We start from the raw sequence: 25,406 nt of genomic DNA, 5'->3' as shown, positions 1-25,406 counted from the left end.
TAGCTAGGGGTAGCATTTCTGACATATATGAGATTTTTCCACCTCTGAAATTGAAGATTAACTTCCTTTCTGTTAAACATCTGTGGTGTTTTTCATTAATGTGGATGACAGTGGAAGATCCAGGCAACGACTCGTTAAATTTAGGCTAATTGCAGATTTTTAAAACTGGCTGGGAAGTTGCAAGCCATACCATGTAATATATTTTAAATCACTGCAGTGATAGCTTCAGTATCAATGCTGCTTTCAAAATTGGGACTTACTAAAGTACACCCAAATGACACTGCACTGGAAAGGGTTGAATGGTGACTTCCAAAGGAATGCCATTATTTGTATCACAACCAGGAACAGCATTAAAAGAGGATTAAAGCTGTAAAGTCAAGTACCCTGCTGCTGGGCAAAATCATCAGTAAGGTTGGATCTCAAATGTCCCAGTCTGATTACTACTGAGTACTGATCATCCTCAGGAAGTTTTACTCACCCTTTTCCCTCTCCTCACTGCCTATCAGCCCCTAATACAAAACAGCCAAAATCTTCCCAATTCCTTGTTCCCGACTTGCTTATCTCCACTTGTCCCAAGCTGTTCTCTGACTCTTGCCTTTCTGTCAGGGCTACTGGATGTTGGAAGGCGTTGTTACTGAGATGGCAGAACAAAGAATTGCTCTGTTTTCAGATGTGATACCAGCCACTGTGCTGGCTCATGCTTTTACAGAGGCTGAGGGGATTATCCATTGTAGGACAGGAAAAATAAGTTTAAAGATGAACTCCAATATTATAACTCAGAAGCTGTAACAAGCCTATGCTAAACAATATTAGCTGCAAAGCCTATCTTCTCTGCCAAATGTAAGATCCTTCCTCCAAGGCACAGATATGCTAGCATTTCTAGAAGAAATACCCAGATTTAAATAAAAGTTGAAAACTGAATTTCTCTTTAACCTTGTTGATATAATTCCCTGGGTTTCAAATTTGCAAAAAAAATCTGGAAATTTTTCTTAGTTTTTTTACATATGAGAGAGTTGTATACAAGTGAAAATAAAGCATTACAGTGTGAAGCACAGTACAGCCTAAATAGACAGTGTGCCAAAACGGGATATGCAGGGTCTTATTCTTCCATCATGGCAGTTTTGTTTAGGGAAGAGGATGTTTGATTGCTTTCTTGTGTTTGGGTTGGTTTTTTTGTTTTAATACTGTGTAAGGCTCAACAGATTCTTAACAACAGCTATATTTTCTAGTCTCTTTATATAAAAACAAATTATCACAAAATATTTGCTAAGTTGTGTTAACTAGTATTATGCATGGAAAACACAGAACTTAGTTATACACTCAGATTTAGAGACACAATAGAATTCTATTGAATTATATGAAAAAAACCCCACTGATTATTGGGAAAAAGCTTTCCTTATACTTGCAAGTAACTAAGTTATGTTGTAAAAACACAGCAAGGTAAAACATGGCTAATTTACCTTTCCTGAGCACATTAATACTTAAATAAAATAAAGAAAAAAAATTTCTTAGTGTTATCCATATATTCTGCCATTAAAATATGTCACCAGCTATTTGTGTCTTATTCAGTTTAGTCATTCTCTCTAAAACATACATTATTTTTAATAGCTTGTATTTCAATGCAAATGGTAACAGGTATGTAAATCAGGGAATTTTAACCTTATCCCTGAGGCTGGGGTCGTTGAACCACTCCAACAACTTCTTGCCCACTTCCATCGGGCTGGAAAGAAAGGTCCGATACGTCAACAGGAAGTCCTCTATAAATGTTGGGTCTACCACAGAGTGCTCTTCCACCAAATGCATTGTTAATCTTTCAGCTGTTCCCTATTAAAAAAAAAATAATCTTAGTTATTAAAACAGGTTTTCAATAAATGCAAATTTGTTTTCTCGTAACATACTGAAGATGCTCTACACAAGAAAGAATACTGGCATCTATTGACCGATGAGCTAAGCAAACATAACAGCTTAACCACTGTGATAAGAAATGTAAAAAATATAGGCAATTATTTTCTGTAGAAATCACCTAGTTATCAATGTGCATAATTATAAAGAGAAAAACTAGAAATATTAACTGTATTTTTAAATATATATTTTTATAATATACATCTCAACTAACCCTGGACCTAATTTGCCAAGTTAAAAAGTTTATAGAACACAGACTTTTGCAAGACATGCCCTCTTTTGCTTTTACCTTGATGACAATGTGACCTTTTCTTGTTCCAGTGCGATCAAGCTCCCTGTGCTCCTTCACCATCACAATCTCCCCTTCCTCTTCTACCTTCTGCATGTTCTTTTCTACTTGATTGAGGATGCGGCAATAATCTTGCTGGGCTATACAAACAAACTGGAAAGAATCATTGCGCACCAGTATTAAAAGGTAAAATCTTCAGAAAAGCGTTTAGACTTAAGATGCAAGTACTCTATTAACAGAGAAGATAAAGTAATTTCTCAACCTGCAGCGAGCTAAATTTGTCTTTCCAGCAGTTCAGCTGTAGTAAGCAGATGAATACACAAGCACAGTACTTCCACTACAACCTTGCAGTTAGAGGAGACCAAGATTCATTAGAGCAAAATGATTTAGCATTATTAGCCATTTTTTTTTAGCTGCTCTGATATCCCCTCTGCTGGAGATGAAGCTCACTATCCTAGTAGCTGGTATTTTTTCTCCCATGCAAGCTTTTGTGTGGTATTTAGAAGGGTTAAGAGATTGAAGGGAAAACCTAGCTTTTATTTTTTGTGCCTATTGCTACTGTAAATAATTTTCATTTTTCATAGCTATTATTAATGAAGTCAATCATTAAGAAAACTAACATTTATTCAATTACATGAGTGCAGGCACACAGAAACAAATTACTTCTGGATTAAAGCATACAGCAGGAAAAATATTTTCTACAGTCATCTGCTCAACCAAGAATAAGTGCAAGAATAAATATCTGAAGAATATCCCTAGCACCTAGAGTATGCAAATATAATTAAGACCACCCACTACAACTTAGAAAAAGAAAATACTGTACACACTATGAATTGCCTTCTGTAACTTGTTACGAGTTTTATACCTTTGTCTCTTTTGGGGGACAAGATTAAACTGTCTTCTTATATGAACTTGGGTATTTAACTGAAAGGAAATAACAGTGTTTCTTCCAACTGAAAGGTTGTTAAATCATGGACATACTTAGGACAAAGGCATGAGATTCACAGAGATAGTATTTTCTCCTGCATTCTTTATAATTCATTTACATACCTTTTCTATTTCCGGCAGCTAGTAGTAGCTGAAACAGAAGTCCCACGGTTTGGATTTGTTGCAAAACATTATCCTAACACAATACCATTTATGCACTTTTTGGAAGTTAGAAGGGCAAACTAAACCAGGTGACTCCATTTACACCCATTTCAAAGGGCATCTACTGGAAGCTAATTAGCCATCAGGACCAAGCAAAATGCTTAATTCACCCAGGGCTTGGCTGTTATTTTATGGATGGGAATAAGCAAATAGCAACCACATATCCAGATTAGGCTAGTAATGTTACTCTGTGAGAACCATTGCTTACATCCGACTGCTTGTGTTATAGCAAACATCAAGGCATTTTCCTTGAAAGGCCAGGTTAGCTGAAACTAGAAGATTTTCCACTCAAACCATGGGAGAGAGATCTTGTATTACTTTAAGATTCAGTAGCTGAGTCGAGTAAGGAAGAATGGCTGTTACCTGTAGAAGTAAGAGAGCCTGTAAAGGCTAATGGACCTCAAGATCCTACTAAGGGAAAGTTTGAAGCAATGGATGTATGCAACAGGCTACCGGGCCTCAAGTTCTGGGGAAAGCCTGTAGATAAACCTCTTCATCTAAAATGATCCCTATCCAGATGAAGAGAATTCAATTTCCCAGACTGTGGGTGTGCAGAAGCCATTATTTCCCAACTACTGTACAGGGTTACACACTGGAGATTTTACATATATTCAGTTTTAAATAAAACCATGTCTGGCTATCGAGTTGCATTACACCTATATGTATGTGATTTTGCATGTATTACAGTCCGACACTCTACCTGGCAGTCATCCACTTTGGTTCTCATCACTCCTTTCATATATTCCTTTTCCATGGTAGGGGAAACACCAAAACTGTTCCCCATGCAGAGTATCTCTGTTCTTCCATCAGGGTACGTCACCTCCACAGAGCCATTCAAAATGACCGACCAGGAATCCAGCTACAAATCAAATGTTGCAGGATACATGAAGACTGAATCACTTAACACTGTAATATCATACTATATAGGTACAATCCTTACTATTCTTCCAAAGGAAAAGTTATTTTTAGCACCTGTTAAAAACATCTATAAGCTAGTTTACTTTAACTGTGCAGCTACTTCCAGCTCAAGAAAACCAGAATCCTATGTTTAACTTTAATGTTAAGAGTTTATCCAAGAAAAAAAAAAAAACCCAAACAAACACAAAAAAAAAGGTGGTTTTAAAGCACCACTTAAACACCGAAATGAACTCCCCAAATCAGCTCCAATAGGCAGGAAGTATTTTGTACATTACAAAGGGTATTTTCTTATGCTTTCATTGCATAAGAAATGTTGTGCAAGTACTTAAGCAAAAGCTTTCAAACTATTGCAGAACGAAGAGAGGCATAATTCACCTGCTCAATGTTATTTTTTCTTTTTTAATTTTTAAGCAACAAAAGAGGACCTTAACCCTGTGGAATCTGGGATGTCTGGTATAATAGGAGAGTCCAAAGTAACTTCTACTGACCTCTTCCCCATCGTTCAGTACAATAGTCCCTGCTCTCTCCACAACTGCAAACACCATTACAGCACAGAGCTCCCTCCTCACTGACATTGTCATGTTGGCAAAAGCAGGCAATTGATGCATGAATTCCAGTAGTTGTTCTGAAGGAGAAAAAGCCCACTGAGTCATGCATGTCAAAACAACAAAGCACAGTAAAGACAGTTCTTCAGCAAGATGCCTGAGGCTACTTAAGCTAAAATGCTGCACAATCGTTTCTGTATACTAATAAATCATGTACAGTGGCCTGTTGTAATTACTGGGTATTTTGTAGACACAGACTGGCTGGTCATATCATCAATAGAAGCCCTGCAAAGTAAAAGTCAGCATAATGGAAGAACTGTAATGTAACTGAGAGCTCTGAATACAACCAATGATATTTGTAATACTCCAGCCAGTATTACTCCCTTAAGACTATGATAGGCCTGTAGAAAACACAGCAAGACTTTAAGAAGGGAAATTTCACAAAACTGAGAAAGTTCATTGGTAAAGCCATCCCCTCCTAGGCTAAACTTAACAGTAAATTGTACTTGGTCATCATCTGGCACATTCACAAAGCTCCCCTTGGATGGGCCAGACAGGATTACTGCCTTAAAGGTGATTACTGCTGCTCTGTCTTTTACATGCACTGGAGTTGCACTTGTACTCAACGGTGAACTCCTGTATTTTCACTTTTTACATTGTTCATAACTGCAGAACTCAATTTTTCTTAGTAGTCCAGCTGAGAGATTATATTCCGTAAGTGCTAGACATTTTTGCATTCAGTTTGATCTAAAAACCTACTGAAAGTAGTCAATAGGACCCCATCTTCTTCCTAAATTTTTATTTACTCAGAATCACTGAATGGTTCGAGGTTGGAAGGGACCTTTGGAAGTCATCTGGTCAAACCCACCTACTCAAGCAGGGCCACATACAGCCAATTGCCCAGGACTCTGTCCAGATGGTTTCTGAGTATCTCCAAGGAGGGAGACCTCTCTACCACCTCTCTGGGCAACATGTGCAGTGCTCTGTCACAGTAAAAAAAAGTGTTTGCTGGTGGTCAGACAGAGCCTCCTGTGTTTCAGTTTGTGCCCATTACCTCTGGTCCTCTCACTGGGCACCAGTGAGAAGACCCTGGCTCTGTCTTCTTTACACCTTCCCTCCAGGTATTTGTACGCATTGATGAGATCCCCCTGAGGCTTCTCTTCTCCAGGCTGAACAGTCCCAGCTCTCTTAGACCTTCGTCATATAAAAGATGCTCCAGTCCCTTAATCATCTGATAATCAACCTTAAATATCATTTAGTCATACTTTGATAAAAGAAAAAAATTAAAACGCAGCCAGTGAAACAAATTAGATTAGAAATTGTAAGAATTTGAATTCTAGTTCTGCTTTGCTTTTGATGCATTAACCTGTACGTTAACATAGCAAATTAGTTTGACTAGATGCACATTTACACAAAGGTCTTAACAGCTCCAATGTTTAACACAAATGTGTATCTTTGGTTAAGACCAGACACAACGTCACAACTTACAATTAAAAAATTTAATGTGGTAAGCATCCAGTGTTGACACTGACGACTTTGCCAAGGTTCTGTCTGTAATGACAGTACACAACGATGTTTGCTTCATAAACCAGTTCTGATATCAATTAGAAGTTGAAGCTTGAGATACAAAGGGCCAGAAACTAATAGTTTTCACCCATATTATGTGTGTTTTCCTCCTCTTCTGTGGTTGTACTCCTTCACTGGCTGAATTTATGGCATTTATGAATCACCTTACAGAATAAACACTGAACTTACCAACTACAAAAGCCAATGATGAAAATAAAACCTCAAGCTCAAAAAGGAATATACTTTTGATGAAGAAGAACAAGTTTGACAGTATTTTACTACATTGCAATACTTACCAATGTCATCATCTGTTCTGTCTATTGGGTCTTTCTCCAAGCAGTCTCTAACAATATCCCTACTCATCAAAGGATCCGATGCCCTTTCAATGTCTTCTTCATCATCATCATCCTCAGAATCCACTGCTGTCTCTGGCAACCCACTAAGATCCATATCACCAGCCTCACTTTCTGTAGCCTAAATTCATGTATCAACAATTAAAAAACAAAACCAACCAAACAAAAAGAAAACATTCAAATGTGTTCTTCACTGCTACAGTTTTCTAGTCAAATGTATACAAATGAATTCTATCACCTAACAGATGAATCATAAATTCACTCAATATTTTTTATATTGCTTTTTTTATTTACATATCTTTTTGAAACAACTAACAATTAATCAACCCAAAGCCATTGTTTAACAGGGCTTTTAACACTTGTTTCAATCAGCCACACAAACAGGATTCAACAAACATTATTTAATCAGTAGGTCTGGGGGGAATTGAAGGCAGTTGTATTTCAAGGAACAATTTCTTGGAATATTAGCTGAACATAATTTTTTTAAATGAACAGTTCATTTAAAACAGTTTCTGTTCCTGCCCCAACTTTACATTTTCAGACACTTAGAAATACAATGTAATTTTAAGTAGACAGTTTTGGGAAATAAGTACAGCATCAAAACGCTACAGGAATTTAGCTATCTCCCAGTAACCTAGGACTATATTTTTCTTTTACAATTCCAGTTCAACATAGTTAAATATGGCTTTCATTTGCTGATAAACTGTATAAGAATTTACAAATGCAGAAAAAATGCGAAGTCACTGCTTAAACACCACAGATGGACTACACAGAATATCTGCCAAACATAACCTCCTTTAAACTGTATTAAAATGAAGGAGAACATAGTCCATATATAGCCTGAGGTCATTAACATAGCACCTAAAGGTAAATACATTTTAATGATTCAGTTTTAAGCCCAAACACTTAATAAATCCCACAAACATTTGTCTGTCACAGCTGATAAAGCTTCTTTTTCTCAGAACCTGATTTACTACCATGGCAGCAGCCAAGGCTCTGCCTTGGAAAGGAAATTTTTAAGGAAATGCAAGCTTCTAACAAGCAAGTTTTAAGCCATGGCTTGAGAAATCAAGTTTCACACCCCTTACAGGGATGGTTTGTTTCTGAGACTCTGGAAACACACAGTGCATTCACGTCTACTTTAAAAACACTACATGGGGCAAAACACAGCTACTAAAGCCTGTTTTATTGATCTGCCTCTCACACTGGTTAAAAAAAGAAACACCCCAAACTAGGTCAACCCTCCAAACACAGAGAAGGTAAGACAAATTACATTGGTATTTTCATAGAATCATCTTCCCTATTTGTGCCTCACTAGCTGTGGCTGACATCTGTTACTTTAATGCCATTATACACAGCCACCTTACGAATGGTAGCATATGGCTGGAGACAGATCAGGGCAGCTAGTGACATTCTTAAATGCTTCTGTCCTACAATGCAACACAAGCTTTGTAACAGGGTCTTGTTAATATAAAAAGCATAACAGCAACTACACAGTATCCAAATTATTCTCACTTTGTGTTTTGGGGTTTTTGGGGGGGGGTTGGGTTTTTTTTTTGGGGGGGGGGGGGCGGTTAAGAAAAAATGCCGAGTATTTCTTAAGCAGGGTAAAGAAGGATGGTATACAGGCATGCAAACAAATCACAAAACTGATAGCACTGATAGTAGTATTTTCATTAGCAGTCTTACTGTGCTTGACATGCATGTTCTCTATGATATATTTGAAACAGTTGCTCTAACTACTCTTACAAAATAGCCTTCACCAAAAGCGACTGGTGGAAAAATTAGTGACGATGAGTCAGTAGACACACAGTTTATGACACCAATCTGTCAGAATCAGAAGTCTCCAACAGTGACAATTCCAGTGACAGTGGGACTAATTCACGAGTCAATTTTGCAGACCTTCCCATTACTAATAAGCACCCCTCCTACCTGCCTAGAATAAGCTCTCAAAAACATGTAAGATGAATGCAGAACTAAATTTAGTCACACAATGCTAACATACATGAGAAAATTAGACATATTCTACAAAACTGATTATTAAAAGACAAGTTGACTGTCTTAAAACAATAAACCAAAACCAGAAGTCAAAGCTCTATTATCAAGAAAAGTTGATGCTGTTTTAAAAAAATTCTCACACAAATTAAATGCAATTATGTATTCAGAATATATTTTAAAAATTACAGCTGAAGGTTACAAGTATTTCCTGAAGATGACCACTTTTTACAGAGCTAATTAAATCTTTCTGACAACTGAAGTCATTGGTAGAAATCTGAATGTTAAAGCAACTATTTCTAACTTACTAGTTATCCAAAAATATAAACCACTGCAACAAAGCTCAGAATTGAATGCAACATTCCACAGAGTAACAAGAAAATTTATTAATTTAACTTTAACCTTTAAAAATAAACTGTATCTTTTGAGAAAAAAGAAGAAAAACTTTTTCTCCAAGCAATTTTCTGAAAAAGATATGATTATGCAAAAGTTAGCAAAGGATGCAATATGCATTCACAGTAGTAAAGAATCAAACAATTCATCCCACAGGGACTCCTTCTGAGTTTATACATGCAAAAAGTTTTGCATGAATTTTGTTACATTATTAAGAATAATTGGATCTGTCTTCATGTTAAAAGCACACACCAATTTATCTACAAAACATCGCAAATAGCTTCTTTAGGCTTCGTAGCATCAAGTATGACGTTAAGCACTCACAGGTCTCTTGCTGACACATTAAACTTCAACTTCGAATACTTTTGTACCCCTCACATGTTAGAAAAATCAAGCACGTCCGCAAAGGAACCCTTAGTTATGAAGCAACAGCCATGCATTTGTGTAAGACTGAAGGGAAAACCTTGATTAGCTCCTTTGAGGATAGAGGCTTCCTTATAAACCTCAGGATGAGAAAATCCAGAACCCAAGATGAATACCTGACAGAATTTGTACTACAGTCAGTCATGAGGCTTAGAGCTTCCCAAGGCATTTAATCAAGGATGAAGAACACCTTGGAAATCAGTGCTTTCACAAATGCATTTTGTCCTTTGTTTCTTGGGTAATAAGAGAAATTAGCTTCACTTAAATAAATCTAAAGACACTGCATGTAAGAAAAACGCTGCTTGCAGCTTGAAGTACAAAACAATGTCTCTCTGAAGTCTGAATACCAGTTGCAATGAGAATTTTCTTCACAGTTGGAAAGACGGCATGAAAAATTTGCTGAAGCTTCAAAGGAATCACATGACAGCCTAATATTTTATTTGTCACATCACCAACAAGAAAGTCAGAAGACTTAAGACAGACATTTTCAAGCCTGAGTTGAAGAGTTATTTCACATATGGTACCTAAGGTGACCTGCCCAACTTTAAGCAGTGTCTTATTAAGGCTAGTATTATAGTAATACAAAAATGTTTGTTCCAACTGCTAAGGATCTCCAAGACCACAGTCACTTCTAGATTTGAGTAATAACAGCTAATTAAACAAATACCATGAAATAACTAGGAAAAGATGGAAAGTAAAGGAGCCTTCTGTAAGTTTTCTCAGCCTTTGGCTCCTTGACTTATAGTAGGAGGGGGAAAAAAACCAACAAAAATCTATCATTCCCTTAGGTCAAACTGGGCAGACTGGGGAAATGGAAGACCCTGTTAGTCCCTTTAGACTGGTATGAGAGGAAACTGATTAAGCCTAACTTTACTAGTCTTTCATTTTTTGGAGGCATCATGAACACGGACATAATGAGAGAGGTGGTAAGACTACATGAACAGCTAAAGAAGGTGACCTCCTTTACTGCCTCATTTCCTTCTCCAACCAATTTTTCGGTATCTGTTGAGAAAAAGATCAGAAGAGGCCAAGGAGGATGTTGGCTTATCCAACAGATCTGTACCTTTACAGTCAAGTAACTGTCCCTCCCGTGTTATAACTGCTTTATCACACATGCCTGCATACACACACCAGCCTTACTATGGGGAAGAAATGGGAGGACTTGGAGAACTGCTTACAAGACGACTGGCTCTGTTTTAGGTTGCCTTCACGGTTTTCTTTTCTACACTGGTTTGCAGAAAAAGCTGATCTTAACATAAATAGAAAAAACTAGAAAACCCTTAAAATTAGCCGTATTAACTACTGATTTCTTAGTATTTTAAACAGAGTATTTTAGCCTAGACATTTGTTTATTTTTATTTGTTTTGGGTTTGTGTGGCAGGGGGTTGGTAGTGGGGGAGGGGCTGCAGCGGTGGCTCCTGTGAGAAGCTGCTAGAAGCTTCCCCGGCTCCAAGTCGGACCCGACTCTGGCCAAGGCCGAGCCCATCAACAACAGTGGTAGTGCCTCTGGGAGAACAGATTTAAGAGGGGAAACCGGTAGCAAGTGGGGGGATTGGAATGTGAGAGGAACCCCTCTGCAGACACTGAGGTCAGTGAGGAAGGAGGCGGAGGCGGTGCACCAGAGGAGGGGCTGCCCCTGCAGCCCATGGTGAGACAGCAGGCTGTGTCCCCCAAGCCCATGAAAGTGAGTAAGGGAGCAGATGCCCACCTGCAGCCCGGGGAGAGAGGAGCCCATGCCGGAGCAGGGGGATGCCCCCAACGATGGCCGTGACTCCATGGGAAAGCCCGCGCTGCAGCAGTCTGTGCCTGAAGGACTGCGGCCCACGGAAAGAACCCATGCCAGGGAAGTTCCATGGAGAATTGTCTCCCAAGGGAAGGACCCCACGCTGGAGCAGGGAAAGAGTGAGGAGTCCTCCCCCTGAGGAGGAAGGAGCAGCAGAGACAAGGGGTGATGAACTGACCCCAACCCCATTCCCCGTCCCCCGGTGCCGCTGGGGAGGAGGAGGTAGAGAAAACCGGGAGTGGAGTTGAGCTGGGAAGGAGGGAGGGGTGGGGGAAAGGTGTTTTAAGATTTGGTTTTGCTTCCCATTATCGTTGTTTTGATTTGATTTGTAGTAAATTAAATTGATTTTGTTTTTTCCCCAAGTTGAGTCTGTTTTTTGCCTGTGACCATAAGTGGTGAGTGATCCCTCCCTGCCCTTGTCTCGACCCACGAGCTTTTCTTTGTTTTCTCCTCCTCATTCCACCAGGGCAGGGGAGGAGTGAGCAAGCGGTTTCGTGGTGCCTGGGCTTAAACCACGACATTATTTTAACCACTTTCTTTAGGAAACATTAAGAAAAAATTGCATCGTTTTGAGTAATAAATCCCCTTTATGACTAATGTCATCAGCTAAATCGACAATCCAAAATGTCCAAACGTGCAAGAGAAAAACACTGGGGAAAAAAAAGCATGAAGACACTTGTTGCGCAAACCAGAAATATGTTCATTGCCTGGTGCAGTCCTTCAAGTCCATGAAGCTAACAAAGCAAGCAGCCAAGCTCAGCTCAAAAAAACCATCCCCACCTCATTTTTCAATCATTGTAGTTTAAGGGCTAAAAAATAAACTAAAAAATGAAGTGAAAAATGTTTATTAGTGAAAACATTCATTTTTTACTTCATAATTTATGAGCCAATACTGATACAGAACACCAAGAACTCTGGCACTACACCTCTTGTGAAATCACTTGCAGAAGTTCCATTAGGCTTGAAAGATTTTCTCCTGTCATTATATAGGTACATCGGATCCAGCTTTTCCACAGAGAGAAAACATGGCTGGGGTTTTGTTTTACATTAGCTTTCAACTGGGCAAAAATTTACAATATTAATAAATTGCTATGAAATTCAAACCATGTAATTATACTATGTTTGTTAAAAAATTATCATATATATATCAATTATAACTATTACATGCATACAACTCATACATAAATTTAAGGTAGTGAAATTATTTTTTCATACTCTACTAACATGAGTGCAAATGGCCATGAAATACCTTAAAACTCCTTCAGTCTAAGATTTTTACTGCTGTCTCTCTTCGTAGTTATTCTTTCATTATCTACTACAAATTTACAGCACAGCAGCTCACATCTGTCACAGGCATCAGTCTGAGCACTATTCCTCCCTAGAGATGGAAAAATGTAATAATCCAGACAAAGCACACCAGGAACAGCATCGTCCTCCATTGCCAACTAATTGCCACTTTCTCAAAATGGAGCAACGTTCGCTGTGACCACAGGCATACAGAACAAGGACTCTGAAAGCTACTCCTAGGCTATAAATTGCAGAACAAATTAGAGGACCTGAACTCACCAGGAGTGCTGAGGTACTGCAGAGGACTTAGCCGAAGCTGGGGGAGAGTTCAGTAGGACCTAGCTTACTTGACCGTTTCAGATGTCCTTGCATTAACCAGAGCCCTGCACTGCAGAGGCTGATATAGTCAGAAAGACTGACTTAATCTTAAGGTAAAACCTCTTTATTTTGCAGACAACAACTTAGGGGCAGGCTGCATGGACTCTCTGGTTTGAGAGAGAGAAAGGTTTGGGCGCTCTCAGGAAGACTTTCTGGAAAGTGGACCTTTCTTCTATGAGTTACCATATCAGACTCGTGAGAAAACAAAGTTGACATCTTGAAAATTTCCAAGCGATACACACATCCTGGGAGGGTCTCAGAAAGGATGTTCCCGGTTTCCTGTACCGCCAGCAGTATCTGGGCAGACACCAGAGGGCACGTAGGGCCGGCAGGAAGCCACCGGGCTGAGGACAGGATAAGGCAAAGAAAGGCTGGCAAAGGAAAGAGCTGAGCCAACACAACAGGGAGGGAGAATAAAATGCGTTCATGGGCTTAAATCTCCTCACTCTCAAACCAGGATCATCATCTGGTAATATATATGACAGGTGTAGGAAGCATTTAGGAGCATATAGGAACAGGTATATGCTTCCATATAGCAAGCATTAACTAAGCATGAGAAGCAAGAGCGAGCAGCCATACATGAGAAGCAGCAGTGAATGATTTGCTTTGCCAAGTCAATACAAGCCAGAAGCAAAGTATTGTTCTTGGCAAATACAAGCCGGCACACAATCTATTAACATTCAGTATCCCCTTCCTCTCCAGTCACACTACAGAGTTAGTCACTTTATGAACTTATTTCCTAAAATAAAAGTAACAACATTTAAGGACCTTACTAATTGGCATCCGAAATATTTTTGAGACTTGGGTGGGGTAAACACAAAGGATTATGTATTTTATTTTGGTAAGTACTTCGTATCCTAAAAGAAGTTCTTTCATGTACAACATTTGACAAATAAATTTAGTTACAGCATTAATATTTAAAAGGAAATATTCTCAGCTCAATGCTGAAAGCATCTGAAGATTCAGCTTCATGATTTATTCAAAAAAAATCTTAAAAGGCCATGAACGTATTTTCACTGCAAACAGCTGCTCTTAAGGCTACAGAACTAAAACTTACTAGGATGCAAAATATGACCTAGCATTACCTCAGATTTCAACAGTAAGGATCTAATTAATAGTATAATTTAAGAAAAGAAAACATTTATTTTATTTATCAATTGCAAGATAAGATGGCAATCTTTCTAAATCATTGCTTTATACTTAGCCATAATGAACAGAAGTCCACCCTACTGAACAGAAAAAAGCCATTATATACAGAACAAAAGAATCAGAGGAACAATGATATTGAGCTTTGCCTAAGACCTATTAAATTTGAAGTAAAAAACAAATATGTAGATGGCTTGGTTATGGTTTACTGTTTTCGAATAAACACTTGGGAGAGAATTAAAAGGCAAACAATTGAGAGAGAATGACTGATCCAATCTCTTGGTTTCAAAAAGTATTTCTGTTTATTTAATCCTTGACTTGACCCCAGAGAATTCAAATTACAGCCATTTTATTTTGTTGTGGGTTTTTTTTGGCAGTACTTTAACCTAATTGGACATTGCTACATTACATTCCTTTATGACTGAAATTGAGGTCAGAAATTAATGATTTACCACAATATGAGAAATCATTAAGTCAAACAATACTTGCTACCCTTAAGTTAAATTCAAGAATTTAAGAACCTTATCAATTTCCACACCTGAACTTATCAATTTATTTTCTTAATAAATGTTTCTTCGAGTATGTATATTAACACAAAAACATGGGGTTACGTTCCGCAATACATACTCATATTTCTCAATGTTGATATGGACATAGGTTATCTTAACAATTAATTCGACATTGTACAATTACACAGTTCTCAATACATCTGTGCCAAGACATCTTTAAATGAGGTATTAATTGTAGATTAATTGAAGAAACCAGATAATATTTTTTAAGATCACCAAGAATGGATTATTTTTTAAATTAAATTGAAAAGAATATTTAAAAAGTAAATGTTCTCCATGTAAATACTTCAGAAAACCATTAACTCTCTCTGAACACCAACCATTCTGTTGATTCCATTATTGCAAACAAAACTTATCATAGGAGTCATACACCAGGTTGGTGACTACATAAAGAAGTATTTCTCTGAAGTTTCTGTACAGTTGTTTGGTTTTGTTTAATTTCCCAGAAATTCAGTGATCATTTTCACAGTGATGAAAGTTTTGCTGAAAATCTCTTCAAAAATTTACTTCCAACTTATCTAGAGAGTAACTGTATGACTGTAACTACATGCCACCTACAACTGTGTCTCTAGAGGTACTTGTTATTTTTATGTTAAAGTGAAAATCTTTGGAATAAAAGGTATGAAAATCTATAGAAGACTTGAAGAACAAAGCTGATTTTACATCTTCTTCACCCTCACAGCATAAACCTAAATCCTGTCTCAAAGTAATCCTCTCTTCAGGAGAAACTCTGACAAACATACTTGACTGGCATGTGCTATGCCTAAAGTGTTCAGTTACTTTGACATTTTTCACAAAAATAAACCTTTGCATTATTGCAATTACTGTCTAAATTGATCTGGGACCTTTTTATAGCCTATCTTCTCCCACAGAAAAGCCTACAAGCTTATTCACCTGAAGCAGACTACATGCTACAACTATGCTCACAACTGAACTTGTAGGTATTTGTACAGATGATGCTTCTCCCATTGTTTGAATGGCTACATTTGCATTTTTAGAACCATCCCAAACAAACTTTATTCCTCTTCTGGTAAACAGTGCTGCATGTAGAAGTGGTCTCGTTAATTTTTTTATGTTTGTTTTAATAGAACACTTTAATTAGATTAGATTCCCACCCCCCGAATAAGAAATTGCTATACTTTCCTATCAGGACAAATCCTCCTCTGACATTGCAAGAACTGTAAACATCAAGTGAAGGATGTAGACTTCCTCATTTTTTTTTTATTTTAGTTTTTTTTTCCAATTTATATTCAGAGGAAGGATGCATATCCCCAAGTGCTCTAGGGACCCTCTGGATCAGTTTCACAGTAAGTCTCTCCAAACTCAAGCTGCTCCAAACAAAGAGCACAAAGATTTATGACAAGAAGCCCTCTCAGAAGTATAACAACTTAAAAGAGCGTCACAAGTTCAACCTCACCTTCTCACCCAGGACAGCCAGGAGAGAAAGCACTACTGAGAGGCTGGCACCAAGTCTCTACAAGGTGGGGAAATTGGAATATGCCCCTCATGTCAGGCCAGCACAGGCTGCTCGCTGCGTATTTCTTTGTCCCTGCCACTGAGTATGTTCCAGATTTTGAAGCCAACACATCTAAGAGCTGTAAAACACAGCATCAAGAAGAAAAATCCCTCACATTACAAGGTCCTAAATCTATAGTTTTGAAATTCTGATCTGTAAACATCACAGCTACTGTTATATGTATGGCAAATCAGACAGACAGAAAGACGAGGTGAAGTGCTGGAGTCAGGAACAGAACCCCTTTACCTCCTAGGTCCCACCATGGACATCTGCTGGAGAGGCCACACTGGCTCTCTATGCTGAAGTTCAGGGAGATTTCCTCCCCCAAAATCAGAAATTAGAAACAAAATTCATGAAGCGCAGTCCTGAAGTGTTGTGAAACACTACATCTCTACGTTGCTGACTCGAATCCTGACAAACTACGGCAACACACATCATGTCACCGTGCTGCAGATTGCTTGCCGAGTTTTCAAACATCAGATCTAGTACATGGCAGATAAAACCCTGAAATTTTTACAATTCAAATAAAAATCAGTTTTTTTAAGTCTATTGAGTCTTCAGACAAAAACTGACAATAGGCAATAGCACAGGCGTTCAGCTATTAACGTCAAAACTATTGGCAATTGCACCTCCCATCAGCATCCATTCCAGTCTTACCTGGTAGATATCAGAAAGGCTGCTGCTTCCTGAATCACTAGTGATGCTACATCCTGAGTGACTAGATGAAACGTGGGTCACCTGTGGGTGGAGACTGTCAGTAAGGTGCAGCTTTGTGAAATCTGCAGGAAGCTATAGGTGGAGCAGAAAAAGCATCATTACAATTTGAGGTAGATACACAGCAAAATGAATTCAAATTATTTACGTCACACTTTACTCTCTGCCAGTACCAAGTTTATTAAGAAAACCACTGGGGCTTGAGAATGCAGCATGAAAGTTTGAGTTTTGCAGTTTTTTTAAAATTCATACAGAAGTCAGCAAAATACCACAAAATTGCTGCAAATATAAGATTTAAAAAACCCCATATATCTGAGGACAAACACCAGTGAAGTAATAACCCTTATGCCAAAACCCTTCAGTATCTTGCTATGGGGTTTGGACAGAATTAAAGCACATACAAATGTTGTGCTAGTTTCAATATCAATGGTTCCCTGCAGAATGGGGATTAACAGCGAGTAGTCACATACCTTAAAAAAAAAAACCAAAAAAAAAACCAACACAAACAAAACAAAACAAACCAACAAGCACTGCTCTGGATTTGGCTAACTTTTCTGCTTCTGAAGTTGACAAAGTACATTAAAGGCAAGTAAAATCCAAGCCACTGAGCTGTCTGTTATACTTTGAGCCAAGTAACATGATGGCAAATCGGAAAAGTGGGAAGACTGACACAACTGCAAAGAGCTACAATCCTGAAATTAGTTTGCTCACACACAGTGCTGAAGAACGAATCAAGATTATATTCGATCATTTAACAATCACTCACCAAGATTTGTGATGTATATTTTTTACTACTGCTTTATGCACACAGCTCCCATGAAAATCAATAAGAACTATAAACATTGCCAAACCACAGAAAGTCAAATTTGATAAAGGAAAATATTTGCTGTCTGAAGAAATATTTAAATGCTACTTCAGGGGCAAATTACTCCTTTCCCCAAGAAGCTGGCATCCCACTGCTAGTTAATAAAAGTATGTTAACATGTCAATTTTGGTATGCAATAAATGCCTCAATAATTTTAAAAAGCCTTTCCTTGTTTTTTTTGTTTTTTTTTTTTTTTTTTTTTTTTTTGTTTCAACTCAAGACACAGTAGATACTGTCTACAGAGGTGTGTTTGTACCAGTGTGTCCATCCATGTCAGTTATGAATGCTACCTTGGCACTATTACCGTTCTCCCTGGATGAAAATGAAAATATAAGCTCATTCAGCATTAAGATATAATACGTTGATCAGTATAAAAGGTTATGAAACAAGTAATCTGCAAGTCACAAGAGTGTGCTTGAAAAAATGATTAGCTCTATACGGTTAAAGGTACTGAGTGATTTTACTGCTGTTTTCCTGGTTTCAGTCTGTTTACGGAACATGCCCTGAAAGAACCTTGGCTTTAGAATTTGTGGTGAAAGCACACACAACTGGAAACCTTAGTCTTATTTAGACTGACTGGCATTTCCTATTCTAATGCGCCTGAAAAGGATTTCTTCCTTGTTACAGCATGACTGCATCAGTGATAGCAAAAATGGCTGCATTTTAAACAATTCTTTCTTAATATTTTACCTGAAAGAGGGGCTAAAAACAGGAACCAGACATTAATAATCCTAAAAAGCTTTAGTAAGCCTAGAGCTAGAGTTGATGTTCATATACCAATCAACAAAGAAAGGGCAATTAACAAAAGCAATACTCTAATACACACAGCCATGGATACTGCCTCCAGAAAAATCTAGTTATGCTCACCACTTTTGGTGATATACCAGAAGCAGAAAATACAGCATTAAGGAGTGCATTACTTATAGTATCTGTTGTCTCTGCTACTTCCCTTTTCAATCTGTAAGTCTGAATTATCACAAAACTGAACAGTATATACTGATATTCAGGCCACTATATCCATTTTTTATCATGATTCGAGCCATTCTACAAATAAGTATACATTCCATGGGTAGAATGTATAGTAAATGAACCACCACAGCTTTTGCAATGTGTCTATGACTACTCCTAGAAGTACAGTCTCTTAGAATTAAAGCAGTCCAGGTTTACTTCCAAGTAGAAATCCTACATATTATTTTAAGATACATGCACAAATCATCTAAGAGTCACACATTTAATGATAACCTACAAAGATATAGTATTTTTAGAGTTTTAGATTTTATAAAGTAATAACTATTTCAATCCCAAATAAGTATTAACTCCACAGGGAGGTGCATGTCAACAGAGTCTTGCGCCCAGCCAAACGCGTTCAATTTTTCATAGTGCCCTGCAAATATCTCCATGTCATTAACAATCGCATTTATTTTTTATCAATGCAATAACAATTCTTAAGAACCTTGCATCAAAGCAAATCCAGTTAGTACATTAAAAAATGAAATCAAGCTATGTTTAATATAATGACTGCACTTAGTGTTTTAAATGAACAGCAAGGATTTATGTTTTGTTACTACACAGGCAATAAGAAGAGGCAGGGGATTCCACAATAACAGATGAAATACACTGCAAATAAAAGCAAGCCTTCTGAATTTTTTTGGCTGTAGACAATCAGCTGAATGTTTGGTGATTACTGGTTTCAGAATAACTCCTCAAGTCAAAGCCACGCTGCATGAGCTGGACTTGCCAAGTGGTGACAGCAGAAGATCAGAAGCGGGCATTTTACTTAGGGCAATTGAACTAGTCACTTTGATCCTAATCAAATAGGACTATTTACAAGCAGAAAGCACATGCTCACATCTTTGCTACATGCCCAAAAGCAGCATCCACCTCAACTGCCTTACCCCCAAATAAGTTGAGAAATTGTGCGAGGATTAAAAAAACCCACAAAAATTAAATAAGCTGAAACATTTAAATTGTGAGCTCAATGAAAAGTGCGTGTGAGAAATACATGCATTTCTTAGTCACATACTGCTATTTAAAATATTTAATGTACAGAGTTGTACACAATGGGAAAAAGTAAAGTACTGATGACAATGAAAAACCACATGCTTAAGTCTTGTACGTAAGAGGCTACACCTGACACTCCTGGAGCACAATGTTTGGTAAATGGTTTCGGTAAGCAGGCAAGAATAAAATGCAATGTTCAACAAACTCAGTAGTGTCAGCAACCAGCACAAAGTTGCTTGGCCCGAACCAGGGTATTTACATCTAATTTCTTACTTGCAGTGGAACATGATTAGAAAACAACATCATGAAACCATGCTATTATATCCAGTGAAAAAATGGCTAGGAACACCAATTCTACTTTTGGGAAACGTATGACAGTTAACTTCACTACAAGAGATATATTTGCTGTGCTACTGAATATCGCTTTATCGTGAAATTTTTAAGCACTCAGTGCTTGTATTCAGCTATTGTTCCATTCAACATTTTCGTATTCACTGTAGTATTTAGTATCACAGTAAAAATAAAGGTTTTCATGTAATGTTTCAAAAAGTGCACAGGCTAGATATTTAACACATGCCTTATCCTCCAGATCATGCAGCAGTATGAGTAAGTCTAAGGACATACCCTTTGCCTCAGTAACATCAGCTAAAACAAACTAAAGACACCACAAATGGCATCAGAACCAAAGAGACACTTTTATCTTGTTTTGCATTATCATTAAATGATGGCTAATTTTAAGGAGTCATTCAAAGGAATAAGGAACAAAAGCAACTTGTGTATTTCACATAAAGAGTACTTATTTTTCTGTGACAATACTAAACTACAGCTTTGCTGAAGCCAGCAACTACAGTATTTCTTAACTTTGTTACTGAACACTTGGGAGTCATAGCATCAGAATGAACTAGCAGACAAGAATAAAAACATGGAAGGCTGTTAGAAAAATAAATGCACGAGTCCTTCTTAAGTAAATGTAGTTTCACTACACTACATTAAACAATTAATAGTAATTAAAAGGGTCAGATAACTGCCCTCATAACCTATTTTCAGGACAAACTTCCTAAGTGAGAAAATGTTAAGGCTACATATGCATAGAACTAATGAAATATGACGTAACAGGGGAAAAAAGTTTTTAATAGAAAACACAAACCAATAAAATAGTTAACACCAAAGCCCTAATCTTAATTTGACAGAGATCAAAACAGTATTTTATAAATATACATGTACCTCTTAATAAGCATGCATGCATGCATGTATACATACATTTAAATAGTTTACATACATGTAAAGAAACCAAAGGAAAACTGTACAGCTGGGAACCCCATGCTTTTACTTCTTGAAAACCATAAAACAAATGAAAACTTAAACAATTATGTGAAACTATCTTAAGGACAAAGAGGTATCTCCATTTTGAACCATACAATACCTTAAACCCTATCACATCTTGCTATCTTAAAAGCAGCATTTTATTACTTCCACCCTCAAAGTGAGTCACCACTTTATGCATGCAAAGCTAACAATTACTTTGCTCTGAATATGTTCCTCCTATTTTAAGAACATCATGATTTTCTCCTACCCTACAGTGTGCCTTTCTGTATAACAAAAGGCAATATATATGCTACTAGTGGGACTGTACTGGGCTTCTCCTCTTTCTTAGTCTCTTGGCCAAATGCTTGAGCTCAGCTGCATTCTATGCAACTTTCACTCAAGAAATCATTGGGCTCATCATACTAATACAGTATTTAAAACAAAAAAAATTAATATATTTTCAAAATATTTACTAGGCAAGAAATTAAAATCTTCAGATATATCATTAAAAAGGTATGAAACCAGCAAAACATGAGTGAAATGATACCAAAACCCTTTCTTCATTTAAATAGTATTCCTCTAAGTTTTTTTGTTGTGTATGTGGGGTTTGGTTTGGGGTTTTGTTTTGTTTTACTTTTATAATTTTAACATAAATTATATCTATATATAAAATATATAAACTATATACATTTATAATTTTTATAAATTATATACATTTATAATTTTTATAAATGCAGTTATATGTGAAAACAACAAGCACAAATGCACCAACAAGAAAGATATACACACAAATATAATTCTAAAATACAAGAGGAATGCTGGCTGGAGAGCTCCAACATAGCATTCATTTTAGAGCAAACATATCAGTAAGCGTTTTATAAACAAGGTCTTCTACTGAAGGCCATTCAGCACTTTATGAAAGATTTATAAAGCCTGCAAAGTGACTGAAATACATCTGCAGAAAGATGGAATTTAAGAGAGCAAAGGTGTAACATTCTGTTATGCAATTCACGATGAATGATCCTATAGGCAATTAGGTGCCACTAAGATAGGCCAAGCAAGTACAGTAGACATAAGACAACACAAAATATCACCTTTATAAACTATTTCCACTTTCTGAAATTTAAGAAACACAAGCAAACACTGATTCTTCAAGCCTCTGAACACATGCATCTCAGTGCTTATTCTGTAGTACCTCTTTGCTAATAAAATAATAAAAGCCAAGGTAAATAATAAAAAAATAGTTTTATTTCTTTTCTAGATGATGAATTTAGTCCCACAAATCTAAATAAGTAAATTACAATGAAGTTATTTTGGTATACTCTATCTTTCCATAAAGGAAGAGCAACAGTAGCCAAATAAAATAAATACTATGCCTAAGTCTTTCCCATTTTTTTCCCCACCAAGATAGAAATTTTAAAACATTCATTGCACTACAAGAGTCTAGATCACCAACCCAGTATTCTTCAGCATCCTATCAATTCAGTAACATTTTATTTCACTATTTTATGTAAATGTTCATTTTTATATTAAATGTTTGTAGGTCTGTTGGATGCGTTTGAAGGATATACCCAGATGTTATGATGTTTAATGACTGAAGGAAGAAATACTTCCAATAATGGTGGGTATTCATCAACATGCTAGTTCAACATAATTCTTTCACTAACCAAGAGAAACATCAAGGAAAACATTTTTATGGTTCAGTGACTTAAAACACAGCAGTCAATGTAAGTAATTACTGAATAATAAAGTAATTTCTATCGATTCTGTCTACAGACATGATGCAGGCTGACATGTCCAGTGCAGAGTTAAATTTAAAAATAAAAGTTTAAACTACATACAGTTCAAATTAGGATGCAATTCCCATGGAAGCAGGATTTCCTTGTATTTAGGGGTGGGATGGAAAACATTAAGAAGTTTCTATGTATTTTCTCTTAAAACTTCAGCAGGAGTCAAATAAAAACCCTCTGACTTGAATTACGTCTTCTGTATATCATTCACTTATACAATAGTATCTCATATATTTTGAGTCTCCAAATTTTCCTCAAATAGACATCTTTATGTGAAACTGCGGCTCAAACTTTACAAAGACCTACTCTCAAAAGTGTTCTTCATCTTGAGTACAACACAAGACACAACCCATGTTCTGAAAATACTGCATTTGGATACTATTGTGGTTAAGCAGTTGTTTATATACAAAGCCCACAGCAGAACACCTCTAACATAGAAATAAGCATTATGAAGAGCTTTTCTGGCAAGCTCTCCATATTTTCCTGCACTGATGCTTTCCTATAGGTAGCACCCCGTAAAACTATTCAGAGGTTTAAGCTAATGCAACATGATCTGTTGGTCTTGGAGAGAGAATGAGACAGAACCAGTCCACGGGAGCTTCATTTTGTTTCCTGCACAAAACACATACTGACTACCACTTGCTGTACATCTCATAGCTCTCAGCAGCTAATCCTATGAGCATGTAATGCATTGAACATAATTATCCTTTGCTTGAAGGATTATTGACTTCTGCAGAGGGACAGAGGTGGTGAAATGTAAATGAGTATCTGGGGAATGGAGAAAAGCTCTCAGGGACAACTCTTCTCAAAGGAAAAGTATGAAATGCATCACTGACACACACCCATTCTTCTTTAACATAACTACCTTATCTGTTGTAGGACCAGATCTGTTAGTATTTGCTTTTTCTTTTGACAGCATCTGTGTGTCAGATTCAATGCAGCACTTTATATTCAAAAGTGCCTTCTTCAGTGCCAGAGCATAAACAATATTCCTTCTGCAAAATGAATGTCAATTTATTGGCAACAGCTCAAATGATGTAAAACTAAAAAAAAAAAAAAAAAAAAAAAAAAAAAATTGTATCATACAGGTATTTGCAGTGACTGTGAACCAAGAATACGAAAGAAAAAAAAATGCAGAACAGATTTGAACTAAATCACACTAAACTGAACTAAATCATACTGTACTAAAGCGTTTACTCAGTTTTCCAGAGCTCTTCTCAGGGTTTTGAAATTCTTAACTCAAACCATTATAACATATTTAAAATGAACAGCAACAAATCTGCAAGATCAGAATATTTTTATTTAGAACTTTATTCAGAAGTTTGTCTCAGAAAATACCTGGTAAAAGTGTAATTTCTTCATTGGGCAACGAAGGATAATTTAGTACTTTTAAAATACGGTACCTGTGGTGGTTTTAAAGTTAGAGCAGTTCTGCTCCAGGGATCAAAATAAAAAGACTGTTCTGCAACTGTTTTGACTGTGGATATACATTTAAGTACTGACAACTCTCTGGCAACCTCAACCACATGGACAAACATGGTCTTTCACAACATTTCAGTCACTTTACCTCACTTAACATTAATAACAAAGCAATGCTATTTGCATGGGATAGGCTGATTTTACAGAGAACACCATTTCTCAGACACTGTGCACATTTTTTTCCATCTCCTTCACAGAAAAGGAGATCTGTGTCTCTGCCTGTATCTGCCACTCAATTGCTGAAAGATTTTTGTTCTATCTGCTAAAGTTTTTCCCAAACACTGCAGTGGAAGTGAAACCTTGCAGAATTGAGTATGAAGGCTTTTCAGGTCTTCCTCCTCTTTTTTCACTAACAGTATCTGATATTTTATATTGATTGGTTTGGTCTGTTTTATGAATGTCTGCAATTCACATCAGATCCCATCCCTGAACAGTAGTTCAAAGTGTGAAAAGCAGAATCTCTATTCCAGTGTATTATGTCTGCATGTTTACAAGGCCATACCGTATCACTCTTGGTAGTAGCCCACTGCCTCACCAAGCACTCACATTTAGAGCCCTGACAGAGCCTGCACAGCCTATGCCCACACACCAACGAACATCTTCCCAAGAACACTGAATAAAATTGGGAAGGGAATTCACATTGTGGAAATCTACATAATGAAAACTGACAACTAGGGATAGGCACTCAATGATGATTGCAGCTTAGGCTGAAGGAAAAACTGTTGCGAGGCATTTCCATTGACTTCTGAAATATCTCTAGGGTAGGAGCATAGAAAACTGAGCTCAACCACTGAACTTCAGTAAAAGCTCCCTATTTAATAGCAGTAGACAGGGAGGACAAAAAAATTAATAAAGCCTGGCTTTGCAAAGATCTCTCTCTTGGGAATAACTGATTTTCATACTAATATAATGCATGTTCCAGTTGATGATTTTCCCACAGTTAGATATTTCTAAATACTTCTTCTTTGTGGCTGTTTTGGTGTTTAATATGCTGAGAACTACTGCTGGACTGGAAACTAAATGGCCTACTTTCAGGACTT

The 25,406-nt window shown here is 37.1% G+C and overlaps 1 protein-coding gene across 6 annotated transcripts in view; it reads right to left on the bottom strand.

Annotated features, from left to right (window-relative positions):
- The window catches only part of RAPGEF2 (Rap guanine nucleotide exchange factor 2), a 193,439-nt gene that overhangs the window by 32,513 nt on the left and 135,520 nt on the right, over positions 1–25,406 (bottom strand). For all 6 annotated transcript variants that reach the window (XM_052778303.1, XM_052778320.1, XM_052778313.1 and 3 more), the window contains 6 exons: positions 16,870–17,001; positions 6,666–6,843; positions 4,747–4,883; positions 4,041–4,199; positions 2,192–2,344; positions 1,660–1,824 (listed from right to left, as the gene is read on the bottom strand). In XM_052778303.1, the coding sequence (XP_052634263.1) occupies positions 1,660–1,824; positions 2,192–2,344; positions 4,041–4,199; positions 4,747–4,883; positions 6,666–6,843; positions 16,870–17,001 (924 nt within the window). The remainder of the gene's footprint in view (positions 1–1,659; positions 1,825–2,191; positions 2,345–4,040; positions 4,200–4,746; positions 4,884–6,665; positions 6,844–16,869; positions 17,002–25,406) is intronic.

The sequence above is a fragment of the Harpia harpyja genome, chromosome 2 (genome assembly GCF_026419915.1).
Source record: "Harpia harpyja isolate bHarHar1 chromosome 2, bHarHar1 primary haplotype, whole genome shotgun sequence".
Classification (NCBI taxonomy): domain Eukaryota; kingdom Metazoa; phylum Chordata; class Aves; order Accipitriformes; family Accipitridae; genus Harpia; species Harpia harpyja.
The sequence above is the reverse complement of the archived record's forward strand: the minus strand, read 5'-3'. Positions and strand labels throughout refer to the sequence as shown.